At 46.5% G+C, this 27,970-nt stretch overlaps 1 protein-coding gene across 4 annotated transcripts; it reads right to left on the bottom strand.

The window, feature by feature from the left end:
• Positions 1–2,502: 2,502 nt before the first annotated feature.
• On the bottom strand, positions 2,503–27,970 carry SLC41A3 (solute carrier family 41 member 3). 4 transcript variants are annotated; one of them, XM_062008217.1, is made up of 11 exons: positions 27,884–27,970; positions 26,599–26,917; positions 16,200–16,307; positions 15,363–15,434; positions 14,450–14,594; positions 12,176–12,322; positions 9,448–9,592; positions 8,659–8,738; positions 6,693–6,827; positions 5,755–5,903; positions 2,503–3,392 (listed from the first exon to the last, which is right to left on the bottom strand). In XM_062008217.1, exons 2-11 carry the CDS (start codon positions 26,887–26,889, stop codon positions 3,207–3,209), a joined length of 1,458 nt encoding a protein of 485 aa, XP_061864201.1. In that variant the 5' UTR covers positions 26,890–26,917; positions 27,884–27,970; the 3' UTR covers positions 2,503–3,206. The 4 variants fall into 4 exon arrangements, with proteins under 4 accessions (XP_061864201.1, XP_061864203.1, XP_061864202.1 ...); XM_062008219.1 differs by lacking the exons at positions 26,599–26,917; positions 27,884–27,970 and adding an exon at positions 22,455–22,677; XM_062008218.1 differs by lacking the exons at positions 26,599–26,917; positions 27,884–27,970 and adding an exon at positions 21,680–22,525.

Here is a 27,970-nt window from a genome sequence, read left to right on the forward strand (position 1 = left end):
CAGCAGAGCAGCCAGCTCACTGCTGGTAATGACTGTCCTGCTGGGGTAGATTTAAGACAGAAATCACTATGAAACATCAACAGCCCACACCTGGGCTCTGCTACTCACACAAGGTTGTTCTGAAGTCATGTGAATTTTCTGAAAGAAAAGAGAGGAAAGCAACTCCCTTCCCCAAATGTCCTCCCCAGCAAAATGATTCCAAGACACTGTCACAGGGACCATAAAGCCAGGTAGGGCCTGCGGTCATGTACTGAAAGCTTTTAAAAGCTGAGGATCCTGCAGGCATTTAAGCACTATGTCTCTGCTTTGAAGGGGAGGGGAGGGGGATGGTGCTGGGACAATCCTTGGGGCCACCGAGGTGGCTGGTGCCAGGGGAGGGAGCAGGGCTGGCTACTTACTGCAAGGGCTGGAGGTGCTTTCTTGGAGGAGCGGGTTCAGCTGGAGTTACGGAACACAGATCCAAGCTGTGCCCCAGGGTTACACATAACCTTTGTCAGCAAAGGCCCTTTCTCGTTTGCACAGGGAAAGAAAGAAAAGGAGGAAAGAGTAAATAGGCTGAACAGCCAAATAACTAGCCCTTCGCTGCCCTTAAAAAGGGGAAAAAAAAAAAGCCCCTTTTATTGAAACCATTTCCTTTGGTTATATCATTTCTCTCAAGGCTGGAAGCAATTTTCAGCCTTAAGTGCATTCCCTGCACTAAGTGCACAGGCACAAAGCTGATGCTTGGCTGCCCACCAAGGGGTACTCTGGAGAAGAGCACGTCTTGCTGTGCCCTTTGTAACCTCCCCACATCAGCTCACAGCCTCAGCACCTCCTGCAAGGGGAGAGCTCCCAAGCCCAGTGTGGGCAAGGTGCAGCATAGGTCACCCAGGCCCCTCTGGGTCCCACAAGTAGGACACAGATGGCATCCATTACTTGTTCCCATCCGTGTTCTCTGTCAACAGTGAGAACCAGAACAAGCTGAGCTCTGCCCAGAAGTCCCTGATGAGGGGACACACCAGTGCCCAGCCCTTGTTGCAATCATGTGGCAGAGGAGCAGCCACATGTGGAGCTCTGGGGATTGATGCTGCAAGTGGGTAACTGGGGTCCTTTGTAGTCTGCACCAGCCATGGGCTCCAGTCTGGGGTTTTTAGGGGATTGAAGGGAGCAGGGACAAATCTGTGCTAGTAAGAGTTTCATGTGTTTGGGACTCTGCAGAGGACCAGACTTACCTGACTCACAACAGCAGCAAAAGCATGGAGGAGCAGAGAGGGCCTTTCCCAGGCAGTGGGGACACGCCGCACGGGGAACAAAAGATGATGTTGAGGCAGGAGGAGTAATTTGCCAGGACTGCTCATGCCAGTGCCAAATCAGAGCTAATACAGGTTTACAATAAAACACTAAGCTAAAGTTGTTAAAATACACATGCACATACCTCCTAATGCAGCCCCCTCAAACCAGAGCCAGCAATCAACCGCTTGCTTTGCTTGCCCCACAAGCCCCCTCAGCAGCAGCAATACTCACATTTGGGTGCCTGGGGCTGTGACAGTGCAGCCAAGCAGAGCTGAGGGCAGAGCTGAGAGCACAGAGGCTGCAGTGGGAAATAAAGCAGGCTGAGGCCAAGGTTGGGGGAGTGTGTGGCTCGAATGCTGAAATGTCCCCCACCATGAAGCAGGTGTGCACGTACTCTCCAGCTCAGCCAGCGTGGGGTAACATGCTCCATAACAAAAAAAGGAAAGAAGAGTCTTGGAGAGGTGGGCAGTGCTTCTTCCCACACCTGGTAGAGCAGAGCTGAACAGCTTTTACTGTTAAGGGACATGTGTTGATCCCATGCCTCAGCTCAGGGCCGGTCAGAGCAGCACGGAGAGCAAAGAAACACCCAACACAGCTCAAATTGAAGTGTTTAAGAGCTGGCAGGTCCTTGAACAAGGCATCTGTCTGCCAGCAGCCTAGGGGACCTGACCTCTCTCTTTCCCTCCTCCAGCACATACAAAGGCAGTTTATTATTAAAGTTGAGGCCTGGCGGCATTTTTCAAAGATTTGATCCACATCCTCAACTCCTGACTTTTGGGCATCTCATTATCTGGAAAGTCCTACTGCTGTTTCGATTTCAGTGAGAACTGTCTGTTTTTAGCCCCAGAAGCCTCTCTGATGTGTTCCTGGTAGCACAAAATAGCCACCCTGGAGCAAGGACCTAGAGTCATTTGCCAAATCCTCACACAGTCCTTATGCACACACACAGATCCTAGACTCACCACAGTGTGATTGTTAATGAGTAAATGGTGTCTGAAGGAGAGGGAATGGGCTTTATTTCTAACCTAAAACATGTGGTCTGCAAAAGGCTGTTCTTGGTTAAGAAAGATTTCCCTGAAGCCCTGTTAAAATGGTATTATCCAGCCCTGAAGGGATGAGAAAGACACAGGCAAGAAGTTCTACCTAACAAGTCTGATCTAGAAACAGACAGAGCCATGCCATAAAAAACACAAACCCCAAATTCACATAATTACTTCTTTTAAACCACTTTATTTGTGTGTGTGTTCCTATAAACATTTTAACTACTGGACATTTTACGAACAGTAAAAACAAACCTTTCCACCCCCAAAAAGCAATCAGTCTGCCTTGTTGGTCAGACAACAGTGACGCTGCCAGGGCAGGTAGGTGGTATCCCTAGATAACCTCCTGCTGGGCATGAGCCAGAGAGGAGCTCACTGCATCAGATCCCGAGCAGCTGAGCAATGGAGAGGAGGCAGGTTTAAAGACCTGGATGCTCTCCTCCTCCAGGGATGTGATGGGAGAGAAAAGAGGGGCAAATAAAGAATTTCCCTTGATGGAAAGCCAGAGTTGAATGGAGAGGTTGCAACATCCCCTGGCAGGATGGGACGCAGCGACCTCTCGGGCCATACCTGTGCCAGAGACTGAAACCCATCAAAATGCACTTTTCTTACCAGTGGCCCCAATTCTCCTTCACGCCTTGTTTACCGGGCACGGGCGTGAGCAGAGGGTGCTGCTTCAAACCTGCTTGCCCCCTTGAGAGGGCACAAGTCTGTGGGTGCTGATTCCTTGTGGTGAGCGAGCCCAGCTGTAAGGCACGATGGGGAGGAGAGATGGGGCTGGGTGGCAGGGGAGGCCTAACCCAGCCGGGTGAGCCAGCGCTCACCGCTGAGTACCCCGTTGTCCCAGAGGAAAGCACCGTGTCTCACGAGTCTTGCGGAGCAGCGAGTGGTCTCTCAGTTCCCCGGGGTCACGTCTGCACCGTGGACGAGCCAAACGAGGCGGAAACAGACGGCCAGGAAGCCAGTGCCCAGGAGGTCGCCCAGGGCAGTGAGGTAGGGGATGGAGAAGTTATCCGGATCCAGTGCCTTCCTCCACATCAGGCGCACAATCAGGTCAGCCACGTAGAGCAGGATTCCCACCTGAGGAGAGGCAAGAAGGCTCTGCTGAGAGGCAACAAGAAAGGATTGCACGATCTTCCTCAGCTCACGGCGCAAACAACGTGGCCATGGCCAAGGTACCAGCTTGCAGGGACTGATGAGAGTTAACACCTTCCCCAGAGAACCACTGTTTCTCTGTGGGATGGAGCTGGGCTGGGTATGGCTGGCTCATGCCCTTGGGCACTGTATTGTCTGGCATTGCCCATGGTGCCACAGCCACGTGTGGAGACCAGGTTTGAGCTACTCATCACAAACAGGACTCTGGCCACACCAAAAGGTACGGTTCCCACTTTCCACACCATGAGCGGGCACGCTCTCATTCACTCCAGCAGAGACAGAGCTGCTATGAATATGCAGGCAGCCCCAAAGGAGATGTTTGTAGCCAGATTTTTTTTCTCTTCATTCTTCTCTTTTCCATTAGAAATTCAGATCATGTCTACTTTGTTTTCTCTAGAAGTCTCAGTGGACAACTGGAGTTTGAGACAGCTTTTACATCAAAGTTATCCCAAACAGCACTGACTTGTGAAAAAGAGAAAATCATTTCCCTTTTTTTTCATCTCAACAGTTTTACATTCTTTGTTGTGATTTCTTTTTATTCCTATTTCATTCCTGATTCTGATAAACAGATGGAGGAAAAGAATACTTCTGTTAGAGATTAAAGACTGTCTAGTTAATTGAATTAAGAAGGGAGAGTTTGCACCCCACATCTGTAGTCCCTCCATGGAAGACTGCAGCACAACAGGAACTACAGCCAGAGGCAGCATTTCTAAAGGTGAATACTGCAAGCTAGATGGGGGGAGAGGGAGGAGGAGAGACAGGAGAGGCAAATTAAATAACACAATCACAGAAACTAAAGCTGGAAGGAAACTCAGGAGTTTTATATAGCTCATTCTCCTACCTCAATATAAGACAAAATGTGCCCTCATCTTCCCTGAAGGTCGTTTGCTTAACCTGTGCTAAACAGCACCCGAAGATGGAGATGTCACACTCTACACAATCAGTCCCATGGCTTTTTTTCCCCTCTTCTTGTTTTTCCCAAGGTCTAACATAAATCTGCCTTTTCCATTGGAAACCCACGATTTCATGTTTCATCCCTTGTGACCACAGAAAGAATGTTATTCTGTCCCTCCCTACAGAAACTTGGTAGTTTAAAGGCTGTTAACCAGATTTTTCTCAAGCCCCTCTTCTTTGGACTAGCTAACCCCAGTCCATTCAATTGTTCCTCTCAGGTCATGTTTTCTAGGCCTCTGATCTTTCTCTTTGGGCTTCCTCCAGCTGACCCAAACTTCCCCCTCACTTTTTTTTTCTCTCTTTCTTTATAAAGGATAATGGAGGGGGAAAAAGAACCAGGCTGAGAGCATTCTTCTTGTCTGGCCTCCATGGGAATCTTTCAGGGTCAGTGGCGTTGCTGGGATTCTGGGCATTGTCATGCTTGGCTCTGGTTGAGGAGTTACCTCGATGAATAAAGAGAAGAATAAATATTTTCCTTTACAACTATGGCTGGGCTTCTTGTCTTAGGGTTGTGCAAAGGTCAAGAAAACCTGATTGTTTACACACACAAGGAATTCACCCACAGACACGAGGCTGCTTGTAAGATAAAGCGAGAAGGCAGCTACCTCACTCTGCAAATTAATGAATCACTGATTCCAAAGGGCAAGTGAAATCAGAGCCTCTGTGAGCCCAAGCAACAGCCACATGCATTTCTAAGTGAGACGACAGGGTTTACATGGCAGGTGAAACAGAGCAAGGGAATGAGAGGGAACACACTGGGTGAACTGCCCTTTGCCTACCCAGAACTGCTACTTTTAAAGACAAACTTCTCAGGCCTAGGTTTTCTTTTCTCTTTTGATCCACATGGCTCTGCCCAGAGTGATCCCTATGTGTTCATCGTGACATGTGAAACTGCTTTCCAAAACAAGTGGGGAAACCTGCTGGCTGTGGTTCATGGCCTCTCACTTGTCCCTTACTGGGATGATCAGTGGCAGTCCAGAAATACTTAGGGCCTGAAGAGTCAGTAAGTGAACATGATAAAACAAAGTACCACCTACAGCAAGAGGAACCTCCTTGCTCTATGTGTCTCTGCAGCCCAGCAGATGATGATAACTTGTTGCTCATCTCATGTCTGATTTCTCACTCAGTCATGCTCATGTGGGAAACCAGACCCTGGCAATTTGGCTGAAGTATTTACTGGACTCCCACACCATGCTTGGTAGGAAGCACACTTGAAATGATTGGAAATGTGGGCTGCTGTTGGAAGTTTCACTATGACTCCTGTTGAGCCTGGAGACTGCTTTGTTTTCATGGTAGCTGAGAGGTTCTTTTTAGATGAGAGTTTGGGGTTTACCTGTAGCAAAGCAGCAGTCAGATAGAACATCACAAAGGTGAAGGACAGAGACGTGTGGCCTCCCTGCAGCAGATGGATGGTGTAGAGGAACACAAGGTGCCCTGGGATAACCAGGAGGAACAGGACACGGGCTGACTTGGAATTCACCTCTGTAGAGGACAGAGACAGAAACAGTGATGACAGTGTGGGGTGAGGATAGGATGCAGCTTTATATTTTAATGCATAGACTTGTGGCTGTCCCCTCCCACCATCCACATTGCTAATGCTCTCTTCTAGACCATGCAGCAATCTGGAGCTCTGCAGTATGAGCCCAGCAGCTTTGTCTCACGCTGAAGCTACGTGTCAAAGACGTGCTCCATGCTGATCCACTCCACTTCTTCCAAGCACTCCTCTCAGCCGCTCTCTGCCTCCCACTGCTTCTGCTCTGCCTCTACCCACTCTCCCAGTTTTCAGTTTGTTTTAGCAGTAACTCCTTACTTAGCAGAGAAAATCAAGAGAAACTTGCAATCTAAAAAGAAAACAGGTCCAAATCCAGTTCTGCTGATGCTTAGGTTTATCCCTTGCTGGAGGTGGAGGAACTGCTGATTTTCAGCAATGTTATGCTGTATTCACCCCTCTGTCCACAGGTGACGATTCTAGGCTGGCCATGGTTAAAATGACTTTCTTTTAGATCAGATCTGAGATTTACTTTCAATTGCTTTCTTTGGTGCTCCCTGAAGGCTAGTTTCTTTGCACAGCAGTTAGCAAGTAAACCACAGGCTTTTTCTCAAGCTGCCCACTGCAAAGGTGCTTCCTCTCCTATCTAAGTATCTTCCCTGAAAGGGGGAAAGGGAGTTCTGCCTTTGAAACCCACCTAGTCCTTCGCCAACCAGGCTTGATAAAGAAGCTATGTGTGATGACAGGCCTTGAGACATGGACACCTAAGGTTCAAGGTCTACCTGATGAGAAGAATGTGGTGCATGGATTGGGCCAATTCTGCCTCATCTTGTACGGCAAAACTCCAGGCATGCTCCAGAAGTGCAGGAATGTGGAAATACGGCTGGCCTGGATGGCGACCAGATTCCCTCCAACACCTACGAGGACAAAACACAGAAACCCCATCAACTGTCTTCACTGCAGGGTGTAACAACAGTACAAAGTGAGTCGATGTGCAGTCACTGACAAGCTCACTGACAGCAGCAGGGAGAGAAAGACAAAATCTGACAAAATCTGACAAAATCACGTCATGGCGATGCCATGCTATTCGCTTGGCGGGAACAGCTCCTAAAAGTCAGGAAGGCTCCAGTGATCATCTCCTCTATTGAAAATATTTGCCCCTGCCTCCTAGCACGTGCTGTAAGTGCCTCGTGGCCTCTGAAGATGCTGTGATTGCCCCTGGTTTGACACAGCCCCAGGAGCAACACCTGGGGAAGGGAGGGTGCAGGCAGCCAATGGCAGGTGCTGCTTGTGGCCACTCAGTGGATCCACCCACCCAGAGAGCCATTATTGTTTAAAAGACAACAAACACCACAGAGGGTGATTAGGTGTCTGTCTGAAGGCATCTTACACACTTATTAAATGAGAAGGGATCATATGAGAATGAATCAGAGCCCAAATATGTTAAGTAATTAAAAGGTAATTAATTCTTTCCAGATTGATTAATCTTAGCAGACATGAAAAAGCAGATACGTTTTCCATCAGAAAACAGAGTGACGATGATCTGTGGAGCAAACCTCCACCACTCTGAGTATTTGCAAGGTAGAAATTTCACAGCAAAGATAACAGTGAGCCAGATCCTACAGGCTTCTCATGTTTTCCCTTCCTTGAAGAAGGAAATGCTCCATCATTAAATGTGAGATTTTCCAGAGTGGAATCAAAGTGAAAACACTAAGACTAGCTCAGCACAGCTCATAATTTGAGCTTTCTGAATCGTGCACTGCCATATCTGCAGGAGTCCCTTGCCCATGCAAAGGGAAGTGCTACCTGTGCAAAGACATGAGCACTGTGTAACTTTGCCATCCACTCTGTCAAGCAGATCCTCCGTCCCCACAGAGCGATGTCTGGGTCAGCTATTGTTCAACTAAATTGCTGTCGACTTGTTTTCCTAATCAAGCTCTTTGTCTAACCATGCTGGAAAGAGTTTGTCAGCAAAGTGGTCATCTTTATGCCAGTAAGACCCAGTAAGGTGAGAACTGGGTGACACCCTCTGATGCTGAAAGAGGACTCAAGGCTTTGAGGGTGGCAGGAGGCCAAGCCTGCCCTGGGAACATGGGGTTCCCCTGACACAGGCCTGGCCAGCAGCAACACTGCAATGGCAGGAAAATAACCCAGTGAATCCTCAGCAATGCCAGGACTCAAATGCAGAGTACTGAGGCAGAGTGGATATATGAAAGTAGCATGAGGCTTCAAACAATTATAAATACACACACAAAAAGATGTTGAGATGTATATTACAAATCCCTATATATGATCCCTATGTACTATCTTTTTATATATCTATACACACACATAGATAATCTTAGTATATTAAACTTTATCAACAATCTGTATAGGGGATGATTGCACAGCTCAAATTTCTGAGTGGAGAAAGATGAGGAAAATGGATTGTGACATCCTTAGTAGATTTGATGTTACGAAAGTAAAGGTGTCAGCATAGCTCAGAGACAGCTATCAGATGCTGTTAACCTCTCCCACAGCTCTGACAGTATTTTTCATCCCTGCCTGCTATTTTTCTCCAGAGGCACTTAATGATATGAGTAAGCAGGGGGACCAGTAATGTAATGGGGACCAGCAGCTTCATTCCAACTCGTGATGGGAGCAGGGACTTAAACAGAGATCTCTGCATAGGAGCAACAGTGGATCTCATAACCCTTGAGGAGGAGGTGTAAATAAAAGCATGCATATAAGCCCCCCTACCCAACCTACCATTAATCACAGGTGTGAAAACTGCCATGCCTTCAAACTTTGGGTCAGTTACAGTTTTGTCCAAGATGAGCCCACCAATGCTGTTAAAAAAGCAGAGTCAATGAGGGTGAATCAATCTCTCTTTCCAGAGCAATTCCTACCTGTGAAACTAAGCACACTGAGATGAGTTACTGCTTCTTCCTCATTGACAGGGCTGGACTATTCACCATTTACTCCTTTTTCAGCTTGGTTCTCACCAATAGATAGCCTTATAGTTTTTGTTAGTGGCATAGCGAGACCAGAAAAGCCTCTTTGCCCACTGTTGAGCAAAAGTGATAGTAGCTAAGGAAGCTTTATCATCCTCAAAATTTTGTTACATTTCTATACTGGTCTTACCAGTTTTTTAAATTCTCTCCCAGATCTCAATTGGGTCTGAATGGTGTAGCACTGGAGGAACAAACTACCTGGCTCTACATTCACCAGTCTCTTGTCTTTAGAGCTGGATAAAAATGAGATTGGAGTCTGACTTTTTGTGATGGTCACCATCTCCCTTTTTGGTTTCCTGAGCTGCACCCACAGAGTACATGGATGTGTGAGTGAGACTTAAAATGATGACTTGCTTTTTTCCAGTCATTTGGGGGTTCCTTATCTGCTCACAGCCCGTTGGAGAGTCACTAATCCTGGGAAACGCTGGACAAATGCTCTTTTGCTACTCTTTCCAATTTCACTTTTGATAGCTCTCTAACTGAGCCCAGAGTCTCTCATGGGCATGCACAAGTATGTGGGCTTGAGAGCCGCTCCTCAGGTTACCTGCTGATGCTCATGGCAACGATGACCGGCTGCCACCCCGACTTCAGGACTTCAGCAAGGGAAGGGCTCTGCTTGGCAATAGCGACCCAGAGAGGGATCATGATGATGAAGACAGCACAGATCAGAGGAGAAAGGTATTTGATATCTGGCAAGAAAAAGAAAACTTGAATTAAGTGCCTGTAGCTTCACATGTGGCCAAAATCATATTGCACCAAGTCTGGTAGAAAGGCAGCAGGGTTCTTGCTCAGGCTGAATTACCTTAGCCAAAAAATAAACATCACATGAACCAAGATATTCCCCACATAACAACCTAAACTCCTGAAACTCACCGCTAGAGGATGTTGTTTGAAAGTTAACAGGATTCAAAGCAAGGTACATTTGAAGATGAGCAAGTCTCCAATTCCATCTCCAGCTAAGCAAGAGAGAGTTACACAATTTCTGGCTTCAGGGTACAGTTACACAGCAGGGCAAAGGGGAAACTCCTGTGTGCAAGCTGTACCATGCTTATGACAAACACCTCACACCTTCACCTAAAACAAGGGGTAACAAGTACTGCTGGTGGCCAGCTAGCAAAATTACTGAGCACCTGGTCTGCTCTATAGGAACAAATACTCTCTCATACATATAAGCTAGTTAAGACCCAGGATTTCTTTCATGCTAGCCTACATGTGTTTCCATTAGCTGCTTTTTTCCCCTTTGGTAGGGGCATAACCTTGAAGTGACCTTTAGAAGCAAAGGAATTTAAAAAATAAGAAATGCAGCACTAAAAGAAAATAAACATGACTCAGAAGCATGAGAAACACCTTCAAGCAATGGGGACAATGCCAACCCTTTTGATATAAAAATGCTTCTTCAACAAAGCTCTCCATCTGGTCTCTGGGCTGAGGCCAAAGCCAGCGGGTTGTAACACAGACTTTGCAGGTAATCTGGGAGACCAAGCAGACTCAAAGTGTGCATTTTTCAAAATGACATTGCCAGGGCCTCAGGCTACCTGGATGAGAGAGGACTGATGGGATGATATCTTCCATGAATTAAGGGCTCTTACACAAAGAAGTGCAAGCTGAAATGCAGCCACTTCTGGGGTGTAAACACCTGCTGTTTTGTCAGTGCCCTTTACCACCTGGAGTCATTTAGGACAGATGGGTTGTATGACAGACTCAGCTGCTGTACTGGATCTCCTACCCCCACCCCTTGTTGTTTCAGGCAATTAATTCCTTCCTAAATCATGCAGACACAGAGCACCGGAGTCTAGCAAACCTTATCAAACCTTATCAAAGCCCACAGAAAGACTTGAGGTAGGAAGAATGGACTTTGGTCTCCACATTCCAGTTCTGCCACACAGTCTCACACATAAGCAAGCTAAAACCCTTTGGCACAGTTTGTATCTCCATTTTGCAGGATTGGGAAGGTCCAGGGTTGATTTTTAATAATATTGAAATCGTCCTTGGTCAAAGGGTGTTCCACAGAGGGAGATGGTGTTGCATTGGATGGCACATAGTATTCAAAGCTTTACAGACTCACCAGCATTTCTGAAGGATACATTTTGGTAGGAGCCAGAAATTGTCACAGCATGACCTGTCCCTTACTATGCACTGGAGAGGGAAATGGATTTATTCAACCACCATCAACGGTGCCTTCCTCCTACCTGCTTCACTTCATACTCCCAATGACTAAGTGTCTGTGCACCAAGAATTTTCCATCTCAAGAGGCTCGTTAAACTGCTCTGAAAACATCACAAATGCTCTCTGGTCACGACCATAGAGGTTATCATGCTGCTCTGCCATGTGCTCCCTGGGAGATATTATCAGGGGCACAGTGACTTAGAGACAAACCAGCTTTACAGAGGCAGGCGTGATGGCGTCATGGAAAGAAGCCTGTTAAAAAAGCTCACCTCTGCAGCTGGCAGAGAAGGGGAGGGAAGCATTTTGTGGACCTCTCCCTGTACCCATGTGCTCCCTCGCTGGCACATGGAAGGGGTTATGCAAACTGAGAACAGCTGCCTTGCTGCTTCTGCTCGCAGTCTGAAGCACAGGTTTGGGTTTCAAATGGTACTGACTTTGCTGGATCTTTTTATTTTCCTGTTGCTATTTCTAGGTTAGGCTCATAGTAAATAGCCTAGCACTGTGTAAGCAACAGTCAGGCATATATCACCAAGTTGCAACATGTTTTGAGCTTTTAGGTGTCAACAGGTGCCCAGGTCTTTGCCAACCAGCAGCACAGCTAACCAACCCCATAGCCACAACTCCTACTCAAAGTCCTGTAAGCAGAAAACAATGCAGCAGTGCCTTCTTCCCTCCAATTTGATAATATCTTGTTTATCCATGGCTCTTGACGTGAGAAGAGAAAAGAATATTTAACAAATTCCAAGACCCTGAAATTGCTTTGCAAGGAAGGACTTGCTATTACCCATGCACAGAAAGTAGTTATGCTTGGCTAATAACTGGTGCAGCAACAGAGTCAGAGTCACATCTGTCAACCTTCTGTTCCAAAGCTGTGCAATACACGTTGGTCATTTCTTTGACAAATCCCACTTGTGTTTCCTAGGCCCTGCCTTCCAGTTTGCTACTAAAAGAGGGCCTGCAAAAAGCCTCGATGGTCATTTTCCTACCCTAGTAGCATGACAGCCTCCATTCTGAAACATCCCAGAAACGGGTAATTGCCTTTGCAGTAACATCACCAGGATTCATCCCTCCCTTACTGAACTGCAAATGCCTGATAAACACTGTACCTATGTATTTGAAGAGTGTACTGCTGATGCCTGCCAGCAGGGAAAGGGTTATCAAGTCTCCAAGGCTTGCTGCAATGGGGGTGGCGACGTTGTCTGGATTGATCCCAACTTTTCTTGCTCCGATGATCACGCCAATCATCACCAGACCTAGAGAAGACACAGAGCAGGCATCACAGAATGCATCCTGCTGTCTTTCACCCCAGAGCTGCTGTCGTGGTTCCCAGAGGGATGTGGGGTCTGGGAAAAGCAAGCAGCAGATTGCCTGTAGCCAGTACCATGCAGAGATTGGACATCCCCAGGAATTTGTCCTCTTGCTTTCACCAGCCTGAAGGGCATGACTCTGCCCTTATGAACTACACCAAAGGCCCAGAGGCACACAAGAGAATTCCAGGGATCAAAGTAGATCCCAGCAGGCAGACCAAATGTTGAAGCTCCCCTTCTGAGCAACTTAATCTTTGCTGCCTTGAAGCAGGACCAGGCACAAGCACACTCATAGATAAGCACACAGCAGGCATGCAGCATCCTCCTGGTGCCATCCCCTGCTCTGGATTCCACAGCACACAGATGTTTGCCATATTAGACCAAAATTTTTCAGAGTTCTAACCACCAAGGAGCAATGAGCTTTCTTACAGTAGCCTGAATTAGCGTTTCAGCTTGACCATCGGACTGACCCTTCATGTCCCAGAGTCTTTAGGACTGCTTTAATTTGCACTGGATGGATGTTGATGTTGTGAGCAGCAACAGAGCCACGGGATGATGGTGGTGGCCCACATCACCTCTCTTCCCCTGTCATCTGAGCTGCTCCTGGAAAGTTCAGCTGCTTTCCAGCACTGTTGGAGAGGAAGAAAGTTTTGCTTGCCCAGGTAAGTTAATGAGCACAAACCCCAAATGCTGGTGAACGTGTGGGAATCCTATCAGATTTCTCACAGGCCTGTGGAAGAGCCACGTGAAATAAACCCTGCCTGGCCAGCCTCCACTGCTTGCTGTGTGACTAGCATGGGCAGCCTTGAGACATGACACGTCCTTCAAAGGACAGATGCTCTCAGTCCTCCTGTGGCTGACAGAAAGCACCAAAGGAAACCTGAGAAATGGTGGTGGTTCCCTCTAGCGCATAAGTTGTGTTTGCAAAGGCCCACCATGCACCGGAGCATCATCATTCTCTCCCCTAAGAAATGCCACGTGTACACCTTCTCTGATGTGACATACCTCATACAGAAACATCCCCCCACATAACATCCCCTCTCCACAAAAGCCCTCCCAGACACCCCCACTTCCCCCTCCCCAAGCACAGCTGACACTGCTTCGCTCCCTGGTCACAAAAACAGCAGCTTCCCATCGCACACACCCACACACAGGCCGTCTGTGACTGTGCCCAGGGGAGACACTGATGTTAGCTGAAAGCCTCTGATGGCACAGCGGCAAAGCCTCTGTATCACACTGAGCAGGGAGACTAAGGGAAGAGCTTAATGAAAGCTGGGCTGCTGTTTTTCTCTTTAACAACTGCCTCGTCCCATGTTTTTCATCAAAGGCATCTACAATCACCCTTTGACTTCAGCTTCAGAACGTGCACTTGCTTTAACTTGTCCCTTTCATTTCGGGAACTGGCTGTATCCAACGCTATCAGCTCCCTCAATTCAGGGATTACACTGCCCTCGTATGGCAGACATACACACTGATCATTTTCAGCAGACAGAGCAGCTCCTGTCCATCCACCCCAGCAAGTTTCCCTTGCAAGGGGAATGGCCAGGGGAGTGGTTCCCTCAGGGCAGCCTGGCCCAGAGCTCACAGCAGGAAAGCAACAGTGCTGGCCACAATCCTCTGCAGGCTACTGGGTGACCCATGTCAATCTCGAGGCAAAGTCTGGAGTTATCTGCTAACAGACTCTCAATAACCTGCTTTGTGCAGGGCATTAGTTCATTTTCCCCTAGGAAAGGGCCTGTGTAGATGTGTCACCCAAGGCACATGGTGAAAGTGTGTATGTGTGTGTGTGTTTGTGTATACATCCACACAGCATGTGGCACTTTTTGCACATCAAGGTGAAGTGAGACATGGTGATTGCTGCTGTGGATGCTGAGAGCCCAGTGAACAACAGATCCTGAGAGAAGCAAAGGCAGGATACAGAGGGGGCAAAAGCAGCAGACATGGGACTAATTCTTCCTGCATCCCTCCACCTTGTACCAGACCAAAGGGATGCCAGCTGGGTCTCCCAGGCAGAAGGGCTATTTTTTTCTTTCCATACCTGAGCTCCACATTTGAGGAGCTGAAACGACTCACCAAGAGAAAGTGCAGCTATGAAGGCTGTGGTCACACTGCTGGCACACAGCACAGCAGCCTGGCTCAGCTCCACAGAGCCCTTGGAGATGGCTCCCAAGATCACAGCAGCAATGGCAGCCAGAAGTCCCACCACGGTGGCCTGGACCTGAGGACCAAAAGGCAGTTGGTGAGAAACCATCTGGACCTGCTTCCAGGTAGTCCAGGCTCACAGCTATGCCTTGCAGAGATGCTGACTGTATTTAAGCAGCATCCCTGTAAGGCTCCACTACACTGAAAATCCTGACAAAGTTTGGAGTAAAACTCTGGAGGCCTGCAAAGGGCAGATAACATTTCAGCAAAGACACTGTGTCCACCAGCAAAGAAATAGCCCTGGTCAATGTAAAAATAGGCTCACCCATCAGCACAGCACTCCTAGCAAGCTGGAAGCTGTGGAAGGAGATAAGGGAAAACACAGACACACGTTGCAAGCCCTGTGGCCTTGCCATGTGCAACCTCTAGGCTGGTTGCTGGATTTTAACAAGCAGAAAGAGCTACAAGGGTCACATTTCTCCCATCTCTCCCCTCCTGCCCAAGGCTGATTCCCAAACACTGCCAGTAAATGACAGGCTTTATCTAGGGGCTGTTGTGAAACAGGGATTGTGCTGCAGCTCCTGCTGCAAAAGGAGGATTTTTCATTATTTCAGTTTGTCCACAAGGGCAATGAATATCTACGTGTGTTTTGCAGCTAACAACAATCTCTGGGGCCACACGGAGATCTACTAGAGGTCAAGTCCTGAGCCCTGCTTGGCTCTCTTGAGAATACCTGCCCCAAATCCAACAGCTCAGGATTCAGCACTGCTGGGAACAGATGCTGTTGGAATGCAGCATATCAAGAGAAAAGGGCCTTTTTCCTCTCCCAGCTGAAGGGACTCACCTGGATAAGGGCTAAATTGCAGGTGGCCATTTTCCATTGCTTCTGGGCATCGTCCATCTGTCCAGTGTTAGCCTAGGAGCCAAGAGAGAGACCTTCAAAACCAGTTTCTATGGCACAAGTGGCTGCTGAAGGCAGTTTTGTCTGGTCCCTGTGGGGTAGGGGTTGCTAAAGCATCTCCCAGCCTTCTCTGCACTTCCTTCTTGACATATCTCCATCATGTTGCACCCAGTGCCCCAGGGGTATCAGAGGCTCCCATGGATTTGCAGAGACATTGCAGGGCATCCCACACAGATCAAAAGCTAAACAAATGAAACCATTTTTTTCTCTTTCATTCCTCCTAAATTGTTCTGTTAAGCTCCAATTTCTTCTGAATTACACAATGCAAACAGCCTGAAGTAAACAAAAGTGCTTAGAGAGATAGGAGAAATAATATCCAGAGCAGCAAAAGCTACTGCAGGTGCCAAGAAGCATCAGTCTGCTCCCCCTAAAGTAGGATTGCTGAGAAGTCCTAGGTCTCTCAAGGATCAATACCCACAGAAAAGCAATCCAATACTGAAGCTGACAGCTGTGGAGCCCTGGCTTTGTCACCTTCATGTGTCACAGGGCCCCAAATATCGGCAACTGGCCACCCAGGGATTAATTCACCTTCAAAGCACAGATGGAAATTCTCTGTTCCAGTTGCAAAATGAGGGCAGATACATTATTTTAACACTCACACACCACTAGTTTCTACTTAGCAGAAAAGGGCATGTCTCAGTATGGTTATATAAAAGCAGAATCTACTGATGTCTCCTGCTAATTCCCCCACCCCCACCACCCCCCATCATTAACACTCACAGCAGTAGAGAGCCTGGAAGCCAGTGTCATCTCAAGATTACCCTTCAGGCCCACCAAGGCAGGAACCAGGATAAAAACTTCTGTAATTGTCCGAAACACATCCCAGTGCTAGAAGAAAACAAAGGCAACAACCTGAGTTTGTGACCTGTTCAATGCTTTTGCTCCAAAGGGAAGTGGATTCCCACCTGTCCACCTGCTCTACAGGTGTCTGCTATGCACGTAAGAACAGATGCTGCCCGGGGCTGGTTGCATTTTGGGAGTAAGAGAAGCACTTTTTAGCTTGCAATATTCTTTCTGATCTCATGCACAGCAAAGGACCATCCTAACAGGGAAGGAACCTTCTTGCTGAGGGCAGTAGAAGATTTTGGAAAGCCACAAATTAAAATGTGCCTTTAGCATTAGCCAAGAATAACACGAAAAAATAATTAGGGCTCACAAGCCAAATGAAATACAGCATCCTTTGTACTGGCACAAGATACAGGAATGCCTACTGCTGTCCAAACTCATAAGAATAAACACAAGATCTGGAAACAATCTGACAACGAAAAGTTGTGTCTGTCTTTTTTTACCAAACTTCTAACTAAGCATCTAAGACTGGTGGTGGGAGGGAAGGAGATTTTTGTATCTCTTCTCCACAGGCAGTTCCTAAATCTTCCTGTAACCGAGCATGCCCCCAGCATAGCTGGAAAAGGATTTTGAATTAAGATATCCCATATGCCCAAACTGCTAGGCCAATACCTTGATTATCATTGCTCCTCTGAAGCTGAAGTGTGCAAAGCTGTTGAATCAGCTGCAACACAAGAAATGATCTGAAACCTTAAGAAACTTTGTTGATTAACCTGTTTTCTCTAGTTTATTTACTACGAGGTGCCTTGGAACATAATTCATTCACTTCCTGTGCGTTCAAGGATGCTGGCAAAGTCTCACTGTAGCCAGAGAGGTTCCCAACAGGATGAAATCACTGTGAAGTAAAACCAACCAGCTCAACATTTGAGAGAATACAAGCAAAAGGAGCAGCTGCAATGAGTCAGACCAAAGGACCACCTAACCAATCCTTATCTCCACCAGTAGTCAAATTTAGGTGTATGAAACCAGAATAACAAGTAGACAGGATAACTCTCCTCGGTATTTTCCAGCCTGAAACTACCTACCACTGGATACTGTGCTGGTAGGGGTTTTCTGCACCCTTAAAAATGTTCAAAGGATTTCTCTTTCAGGTACTCATCCAATCTCCCCACTCCAACTCATGTGCTATTCTGTAGTAAAAATGTCCATAGTTTAGCTACACATCATGTGAAGGATCAACTTGTTGATGAATTCTAACTTGTCACTGTCTAGCATCATGTAATGGTCCTGAATTCTGGCCCTAGAGACACAGAAACGAACAACAGATCCTTGCCGACCCTGTCCACATCCATTGGGATCCTATAATCCTGAAAGTCCAGGAGGCTGGACAGACTTGGTCAATGTTGACACATTAAGCTCTCAGGCTGTTGGGAATAGAGGTGTAGAGGATGGTGTTTTGCTCTGTCTGTGGGAAGCTGGTGGTGTGGCTGTATGCTGCAAAGACCCCACAGCTTCCTTCTGAGTCACAATGAGTAAAAGTAGGGCTGAGCCAGCCCTGGGCATGTGATGCAAGTCTCCTCAGAGATGCAGATGACATTATTATCAGTACAAAAAGGCATATTTCCAGGCAACATATTTCCAGACACACTACAATTTTGCTTGAATTTATTACACATGGAACTTAAATGCCTGAGAAAAGCTAGGGGTGAACATCTCTTTTAAAAACTCAAATCCCCCTCTCTCCTCTCTTGTTAATTAAGAATAAAGATCCAAACACATCTTTGACACCTTCAAAAGAAAGGGGAGAAAAAAACAGACTTCATAGTCATAATGTAAAAAACCCCAATCATTTAAAATACACAGACATTCATATTTAAGACCTTGCATATTTTGCACATAAAAGGATATGTAAATAAAAAGCAACAGAAAAACTCAAACTTTTGTATTTTCTGTGCCCATCACCTTTGGGAAATATGACTTTGATATATCAATGTAAGCTCCAATCCTTCAGCTCATGGTGAATTTTGCAGGTCTCAGGCCATCATAAGGGAAGTTTCAGCATATGAGGTATGATTTTTTAGGACTCTGCCTTACATATAATTACAAGGAAAAGGCTTTGAACAATTAATAATGACACAACTGTACTAATAAAAAAAGATGAGTTAATTGCCTCCATTTGACTCTCATTAGTGTCTCATCAAGAGCCCAAGGACAGTTTTATCACGATTTATACTACCATAGCCAGGACTCCATTGTGTTAGAGACTGCAGAAATACAGAATAATTAGGTGATCCCTGTGCCATAGCCTTTCAGGACTGTCAGCTGGAGGAGCAGGTGAGTGTGGCAAGGCAGTAGGGAGCTGCCTGAATGAAGACAGTTGGATTAAGTCTAGGAAGGATCCCTGTCCTTCAAGATGAAAACTGGACTAGAAGGAATAGAAACATTCCCTGTAGCATTGCAAACCCACACACTGAGCCAGAAAAAGACTCTCCCACTTCATGTCCCTGTAACGGAGTTACAGCCCTAAAGCTCAGCGGTGAAGAAACTTGGTTATTGCATGATCCACTGCAGCTGGTCCCCACGCCAGTTGGATCTGCTCATGGGGTCCCATAGAGGAGGAGAGACTATGATGTACTGAGACAGTCTCCTCAGATGCAGTCTAGCCCTGCTGCCCCTCCTTACACTGACCTCATAATCCCAACCATGCTCTGTTAACTCTCCAGAGCATCCATCCTCCCATGGCAGCAGCTAAGGAACCTCAGAGGTTTTCCATTGCCTTGAACAAGTCAATGGAAAGATCAAAAGATCCTGCACTAGAAAACACAAGCCAATTCAAAATCCTTTTCATTGCTCATTTTCTCATGTGCTTTTATCAGCAAAGAATAGGGATATCTTACGTCTGTGACTTTTATTTGGACTGTGTCTCACTGCAGTGGGACGAAAGGGAAGCTCTCCTCATGAATTCTCTCATTTGAAATCTGATTGTCCAACTCCAGCCTGATTCTCCACCTTACTGTAAATGAGTGGGCTCAACAGTGGTGCGGCCCTGCAAGATCTCCAGCAATGTCACCAGCCCAGAATCTGGATTGCCCAGTTGGACAAGAATCACTGAAGCAGAGGTGGAAATGTCCAGCAAGAAAAGACCCACGCCAAGCTAGCAACCCTGCACAGGGACTGCATCACTTGCACAATCAAGAGAAAATGGCAAAGGGCTCTTTCTTTGGGCATCCTTTTATTACAGTATGACACCCCCAGGTTTGAGCCTTGGAGTCAACTGGGCTAGATAAATCTCTCTTGTGAATTTTTTTTTTAGCAGTAACATTAAAGGTTCTTGGTTTCATCCCAGGACAGATCAGAAACTGCAGAAAACCTGAAAAGTTTTATAGGACACAAACAAGCAACTTCTAATTTCTTCTCCACTTTATAGAAACATCAACCCAGCAAATGAGAGAGCCAGCTTGACTCCCAGCACAGAACCACACTATTTCCAGATATATTGTATGTCATAAAACAAGAGCAGCAACACTGAACTCATGCCTATGCTCTAGACACCATCCTTGAGCTTGCCTCTGTAGCTCACCATCAAAGGCAGACACAGGGTTTCCTTAGAATGTTTTGCAGTGGCTGCAAATAGGGCAAAGCATTCCTCAACCAGACAAAAAAATGGACAAATTACAGAATCCTAGACTAGAAGAACATGCAGTTTCAGTAGTCTGAGCTCTCAGGATTACCAGCCTGAGTCCTATGGTACCTGGCCTCAAGCAACAAGCTTAGTGTCAGGTTTTAGTTGGACAGGACAGTGAGTTTCTAGCACTCTCTCTTGCCGGAAGAAAAGCTGAAATAAGCAGGTCAAAGGCAAAAAGGGAGAGAAGAATAATCTACACCTTTAAAGGCTAAGGTCCCTGGATTTTCCCAGGTACTGGTTTTGTTTTTAAATATAGGATTGTTGAAAACGTGGCAGCTTACCTCACTAATATCTTTCCTGTGCCAGCTGTGACTCTCAAAGCACTAGCTCCGTCCTTTGGGAGCTCAACCCACTAACTGATGGCTTCTGTTCCAATACGGTTGGAAACACTCTCACCAAAAACCCCACTTTCTGTTATTGTGCTTCATGCATGACCCTATTTCTAAGAGTCTAATGAACAAATACACAAAGCAAACTGCACTCTGGCATTTAAAGCAACATGCAAGGTAAGTATACATGGCTTGCCTTTGTCATCAGTTTGGATATAGTTTCGTATTTGAACAGAGCCCAGTCCTTACTTAGCAAGTGCTTTTGACTTCTTTTATACAAAGACCTATTCACCTGCCATGGGTATGGAGTGGGTATGCACTATGTCTTTATCCTTCTCCAAGATAACTGCTATCTATTAAAATAACATCTTGGGTAGTCTGAGAACTTCTGTAATGCTGCAAGACAGGTCTGTGTGTGAGCACAGCACAAGGTGGAGATGACAAACATAGCATAGCCAACAGTGTGTGCCACTCCAGTTAACCCTTCTTTGATATTCCTCTTATTCCCTTTAATTCAACTCCTTTGCTTTTGTTTCTTCCAGGGAAAGAAAAAACAGCAAGGTATTGTCTTTCCAAACACTCAAATATCCATATTTAGCTCCTGCTGTGGTACTAATGCCAGAGAATCCATCGTACTCCAGTGAGCTCAGAGCTCAGGATATATACTTGGGAAACTCTGCCAGCCTTTTGATTTGTAAATCCACTGGCATGAGATGCCCAAACTAGATCAAATTTTGCATTTCTATTTGTGCTACTGGTACAAAGGAAAGACAAATGGGATAGATTCTGCTTGTGGTTACAATGGTGTAAATCCAGTAGCACTCCTGGGAAGTCGATGGATGTTATTCTAAATTTACACCCACCTCAGAATCTGGCCGAGGAGCACTGGGTTTGTAGGCAATGCTAATCTTTTTACGCTGGCATGCCTCTCATCACAGTATTTAAATGCCATCTAGACCAAAGATTACATTAGGTTGCTTGCAAAGAAAGCATTAACCTGCCTCTTAAGTGAGACAGATTGTTAAGAACAACCTTGACCTAGATCTCCTTATCAGCAGTTTTTGAAGGAAAGAAATAATATCATGCAACAGGGGAATATGCCTCAGTGTGATTCCAGTTGCTTTATGACAGCCATCATCAAAGTGTTTAGCTACACACAGTAAAGGGAGAACCCAGCCTAACACACTGAGGGCAGTGTCAGGCAGCCTATCTGAAAGCCGCTTCCCCACTTCACAAGGAGCCCACGTACTGATCTAAAGAAGAGGGATAGTGTGTCCCTAGCACAGCAAAAGCCCACAGCCATCCTGCTGACTGGCTGCTGGGACCACACACACTAAAAACAAACCCGTACAAATTAGCCCACCCTCTCACTCCTAAGTTGCCTAACCAGATGTACCTACTTGAACAACATCCATCAAGAGGCCAGCAGCTACCATGCCCAAGCCAGCCAGAAGGAACGGCACAAAAACCTGGGAGGCAATGGAGAATGAAGTCTCTGGGAGAAATCCACTGGCTGACCTGGTCAACTTGCAGGTAAAACCTCTCAGCTTCCTGCCATGGAAGCATAGTTCCAATTGTAACTGAGTGACCACCATGGTCAAACACCGTTACCCCATGCTCAGCAGGGCAAACAGGGGAAGATCAGGACATCCCACAGATCCTCTTGGCAGCTCTCTTCAAAGTCAAAAGAAATGTTTTTTTTCCTCAAGCTACAGCAATGATGCCAAACTGCTTTAGCTTCTTCTCCTCCTAGGAGCACGTCCAGAGGGTTGCAGTAAGGGTATCCTCCACAACTGACTCAGCTCGGTTGAGCCCGGGTGCCAGCAAACTTGACGAACACTATTTCTCCAATTTATATCCAGGGCAGAATTAAAGAAGAGAAGAGAAGATTGCGGAGATGTCTGTGGACGACTAGAAACGAGCCCACACCCCATTCAGCTCCCACCACCTCGGTAAAAAACCAGTAAGACCTGCTCAGGCTACAGCACTGAAAGAGTGACGGGTCAGGCAGGAATCCCTCAGCGTGCTCAAACGCACCAGCGTCCTTTCTCCTCAGGTTACACTTCTTGTCAGACCGCGGCTCGCCTTTGATACGATAGTTTAATATGTAAGCCTGCTGTGAACCAGTCCCAGTTCCCTCACTCCCACCATAAGAAACGTTGAACTTTTTCTCACTCTCTCAAGGCTGAGGAGCTGGGGAGTTAACAACCAGGATCCATTTTGCTCTCCTTCAAGGTGAAGAAAGGTCAAGGAAAACATGAGCCACACATTTCTCACAGCTGACGATACTACGCAGGTCTCATCCCCAGGCAAGTGACACAGCTCAGCTGGCTGGTGAGAGAGGATCTGCCCTCCTAGACCAGGGCCCCTCTTGCCCGCTCTGTGGTCTCTGCAGGGTGTAACAATCAGTCTATGCCAGCTATACCTCTGAATGACTGGCTTTCAAGGGGAAAAAAAACAATCCAGAGAACCAGCCAATAAGCTTCAAAAAGCGAACACCCTTATCTGCTGTCATCACTTCAACTTTCTGCTAGTTTGCAAAGGCCAAGATAAGAGTCATAGTCAGAGCTTATTTAAGGTAGCTCTGTAATCTCGCTGTAGCACAGGCAAGGGAGAGAAAGGGTGAACAATGTTTCCATGGCATGCTGTGAGATGGTCTCCCTTCCTGTCCTGAAGTGAAACACACTGTTTCTGCACACTCCAGGAAGATCCTGTCTTTCAGAGTGGCGGTCTCATCCCAGGGTCTCCATGGTCAAACGGCTGACTTAAGGTCAAGAACCAGAGCTGTATCGTGGCCACATACAGCTCAAGAATTTGTGTTCTGCTCAATAAAGACTTCAGCTCAGTCACACATGCAGGGGAGCCAGTCAGGGTATTCTGTTGGGGATGCTTTCTAATAATTACTTTGGGCAAATTAATCAGATCAGAGGACAGAAAAGCTTTAAAAGCACCAATTTAGGATGGAAGGGTATAGGATTGGTTTAGTACATTTTTAACTGAGGTTTTCCACTATTGAACCACAGGTTCATACCCTAGTGAAGTCAAATGAGTGAAAGCAAGTATTCAGTGCTAGGCACAAAAGATACAGGTTTCTCAGTCCAGTTCAAATTCAATGTTTAAATGGGATTGCCTTACTCACACTTGTTATGTTAAACAATCCATTCCCTGACATGGTCTGCAGAGAGATGTAAAGATTAACAGCTGTGGACTCTGTCCTGGAACAGGGCTCCCAGCTTGGAACTAAATGCATTGGCAAGGTTGGTCAGAACAAGACATACTCTTGCCTTGCAGATAAATAAGGAACAGAGGAAGCTCTCAGCCACTTGGAAGTTGTGTTTCTTTTGGTCTGAATTTACGTAAACCAAGCACAAAGATGAGGATGGAGATGGCACAGCAGACCTCTCTGCAAGCATGGTAGGATGGAAAACAAACCCTAGATACAGAGAGGAGACTCTGTCCTTTGCTGCTTTCTAGGTTTTTTGGTACAGCCCCAAAGCCTACACCGCTCCTAGCTGGCTTAGGGTATATGTGTCTCTTCCACCTAGCAAGAGTCCTGTTAGCTGAAAGCTAACAAGGTAGTACATTTCATGTGACCTAACTGGAAAAAAAAGCCCACAATAGCTGGAAGAGAGAGGTTAACACAAATCCTGTAATACTCACACGTGACCCCAACCTCTTTATAGCAGCCAGGAACTGAGAAGTGACAGCATGAAAGACTTGTTCTAGTTAGAAACTCACAGAGGCTTCAAAGAAATAAGGACAATTTCTAGACAACTACCATAGGTTTTCAAAGGTCTGATAATGTGCATAGCTAGTCCCATATGCCACTGTATCTGCCAACTGGACTGCTGACAAGCAGAAACATTAATGTAAAGGAAATATTAATGAGCCTGAATGACTCAGATGCCATTAAAAAACACAGCAGCAACACATCCTGTCCTAAAGCGTCAGCCTGGCAGGGTTTATAGGTTTATCACGCTTCACCTCTCTCTGTTTCTAAGTAAGCACCATAAAAAGCCTTCAACCGATGAATCAGTATGCAGAACAAGTAATTGGTTCAGGTGACCTGTGTGTGTACATTGGGTCATTTTATTATGTGTTTAAGGAGCCTCTGATAAAGCTCCATATTTATCAGCAAAGAGATGCATCATCTTTTCCTGGCAAAGAGATACGCAGTATTTTCCACAGAGAGATGCATCAGGTTTGAGAAGAAAGAGAACATTGGTGAAGATCAGGAAAAACCTTGTAACTACTTGGGGAAAAACATCCCCACCACATCATGACTGCGTCACTCACCTTGGCAAAACCTTAGGAGGTAGCCTGCTGCCCTTCCCTGCACACAAATACATTGAAAACATATGCTTGCAAACTAGCCAACAAGTAGCATTGCTCTGGAGGAACCAAAGCAAAAACAGGTCCTTTTTGGGGGCCCTGACCCTGATCTAAGGTCTACACCCACTGCCACAGAACAAAAGAAAAGAATAGAAAGATGATAAGCCCCAAAGAGCACAGTTTCAGAAGTACCTTATCCCTGCAAAGAAGGGAGGAGGATACCAGTGAATGCTCTTACAATGTAGCAGTGTTAGCAGCACACAGTGCTAATCTGACACCTTGGACTCATGGGAGGCAGATGTTTTTCAGGGACCATATGCCTCTGTTGTGAAGTACTATCACTCCTGACTCCTCTAGCTCTCTGTCAGACCACACTATGTATTTTGGTTTCTTACCTTACTTCTCTCCACTTTAGGAAAGGACTTTAGAGAGCTTATCTAGACTGAGAACAAGCAAGAGGGAGAGTGCTTGGGGCCCAAAGCCTCGCAGCATCTCCTGTTGCCCCACAGGAACAACAGCAGCAGAAGGTAAGAGGCCAGGATTGGCTTAGAAAGTAAGGGCAGTTCTTAACAGCAGCAGGCCCATGATGAGACACACTCAAGCAGTCCATGATCATGCACCAAAAGTCACTGTGCTGCCTGCCAAAGGCCTGCTTTTGCTATGAGATGTTGCATGGGTTGATTTCCAAGGCCTGTAAGCACTGAAGTAAAAGCTCTTTATTTGCATAAAATAGAAACCAGATTTTATTATTATTATTATTATTTCAGAGGATTATGAGGTTTGTTTCACATTCTGTTTACATTAGTGTCCCAGTCCTTCCTAGGAAAAAATACTCTAAGGGAAGAACATTGAAAGAAAAACACTCCAACGTCATAAACCTATCCACAACCTCTTTCACACATCAGTGTCTCACAACAGGAGATAATAGGCATTTGATGTCAGAGATCCATAGGAATGGGCAGGTCTGAACAGTGTGAAAAATGAAAATGGCTGCTCAAGGATCAAGACTCTCAGAATGACATCTAAGGAGACAAAAAGCACTTTGCCATGGGGTTCTGGGTTTGCGTGGGTTTTTTCTGATCCAACTAGACATATTGCTGGCTATTGAGGGCGTGCTGAGGTCAATTAAGGATACCGTGTCACTCTTAAGCCTTTACAGCTCTTCTAGCTTAGGGAGGTCAGCCTAGGGATAATAGCAGAAAAAACGCAGCTCCAGATTTGTGAAAGTTATCAATACAAGCTCAGCAGTTTCAGTATCACAGCAGCAGATAGGTCAGGGCAGTCTGACTCAACAGCTAGCTAGTCAAATAACAAGGGTTAACAAAAAGGTGGGCAGCAGTGAGTCATCTAGTGTACAAAGGCATAGCAATCGATAATCTAGAAATTACCTGCAGCTTTAAACTAAAATCAGGTGCTCACCACTACCTTAAAGCTCTGTATTGCTGCAGGATAGGAGGAAAAGTCTGGTCCTGACAGCCACAGAATCAGAAGCTGGACTGGAAGAAGACTCAAGGGTTTGAGTCATCTGCTGCAAGGCCTTAGAAAATAATGTGATACGCAGGCTGGGCTGGCTGTCTCCTTGAGCAATAAAGCAGGGGATTCGGGACTATCCAGAGCTCCAGTCAGGTGTGATATACTTTTATCTACTCCAGGAAAGCACTGTGCCACCACAGCCCTTGCTCGTCCCAGGACCAAGGTGAGATCTTCGCATAGCATACTCCACCTTCCGACATAGATGCCTCAGATCACTCACATGCTCTTTAGTACCATATTGTCCTTTACCTCCAGAGAAGAAAAAGAGACAGAAAAACTCCATATGCTGTCTCTTGACAGCTGTACAAACCATACAAAAGCTAACTTTGAAAGACACATTTGCATGTGAAACTTACAAATCCTCCTTTGCCATCCCAAGAGCAAATCTGCTGCCTCTGAAGAAAAGTCCCCCCCATCCTATGCCAAGTACATCAGATCATTTTATTTCCCTTACCTGAACATAATCCAAAACCATGCCTGCCAAGACCATGCCAAGCCCAGCTAGGAGGTATGGCAGGAGCACTTGCAGGCAAATTGCGATGGCTGACTCTTCCCATGCCTTTGCCACGGCTGCTTTCTCCTCAGCCAACAGCTTCTGCTCAGCAAGCAGAGGAACATCCTCTGCCTCCTGGCTGCCAAGCCGCCTCTCTCTGTGTTTACCCTTGCTCTTTGCTTTGTGCCTGGATCGCTCTCCATTCCTAGTCCTGCCTTCTTTTCTCCTCTGCCGAACTTCTTCACCTTTCATGGTGGCTTTCCTGAATCACAGAATCTTTCTGAAAAACAGAGACAATGAAATAAAAAAAGAGACATCAGATGGGGCAGAGATGGGCAACCCTTTGGTATTTTGTCCTGAAGGCGATATATCACCAGATCCCAAAACCCTAGATACTCCGGCTGATCCAAATACTAGTACTTAGTTTAGCTTCTACATTGTTCAGTGTCAAATTGATTGCCCTTTTTCTAATTGCATCTCTTCCTAAGCCCATGTTTGTGCTAGAGTGTTTGCTGTACACCCTGACTCTCATCTTGCAAATGCCTAGAAGGATGCAGAAGGTGCTGCACACAGCCTGAATTCTGGACCCACTATCTCACACACTAAGGACTGAGGAGCCCAGTAGAACTCAACCCTTTTTAAGGTCTGACCACTAGCCATGAAATGGGAACAGTTCCCACCCTGGCATCCTGCAGAGCAGCAAAGGTACAGTTAGCTGTTCATCATTCATCAATAACAAGGTAAGTGTTCTTTCTAATCCAGACACTTTTCTTCCTTTTGTGCCTTAGCTGACACGCATGCACTAGGTGACTCATCTATCAACAGAGAAGCTGCCATGACCCCACAACATCTTATAAGAAAAAAACCAAACATGCAAAATCGTTATCAGTCACCCATTTTTCTGCTGTGCATCTCATTTTTTGATATAACTATTATTCATCCTGCCTGCCCCACTACTGTCCTGTGCAGGGCCCCAAATCTTTCCTCATCACTTCCTACCAGCACTCATCTGGGTTAACCAATGTTCTGTGATGCTCTCATTTTCGGGATGGGCCTCACACCCTAAGACCCTGCATTACCCCAAGTAGGATCAATCCTCTTCTTGCTCAACATCTGGGGAGCAGAGGAAACTGCCAGGAGGCCCCAGCCACGGCTGGGAGAGGAGGAGGATGGATGGATGGACAAAACAAAGTCCTCCTCTGCGGGAGGAGGAAACCCGGCCCCCGTTCCGCCTCCCCGCGCTTACCAGCTCCTTGCCCTGCCCGAGGCTTTGCCCTGCGCGGGGCTCTGCCCGCCGGGACGCGGCCGCGGCCGGGGCGATGCGAAGGCGGGA

The sequence above is a fragment of the Colius striatus genome, chromosome 15 (assembly GCF_028858725.1).
Source record: "Colius striatus isolate bColStr4 chromosome 15, bColStr4.1.hap1, whole genome shotgun sequence".
NCBI classification, from domain to species: Eukaryota; Metazoa; Chordata; class Aves; order Coliiformes; family Coliidae; genus Colius; species Colius striatus.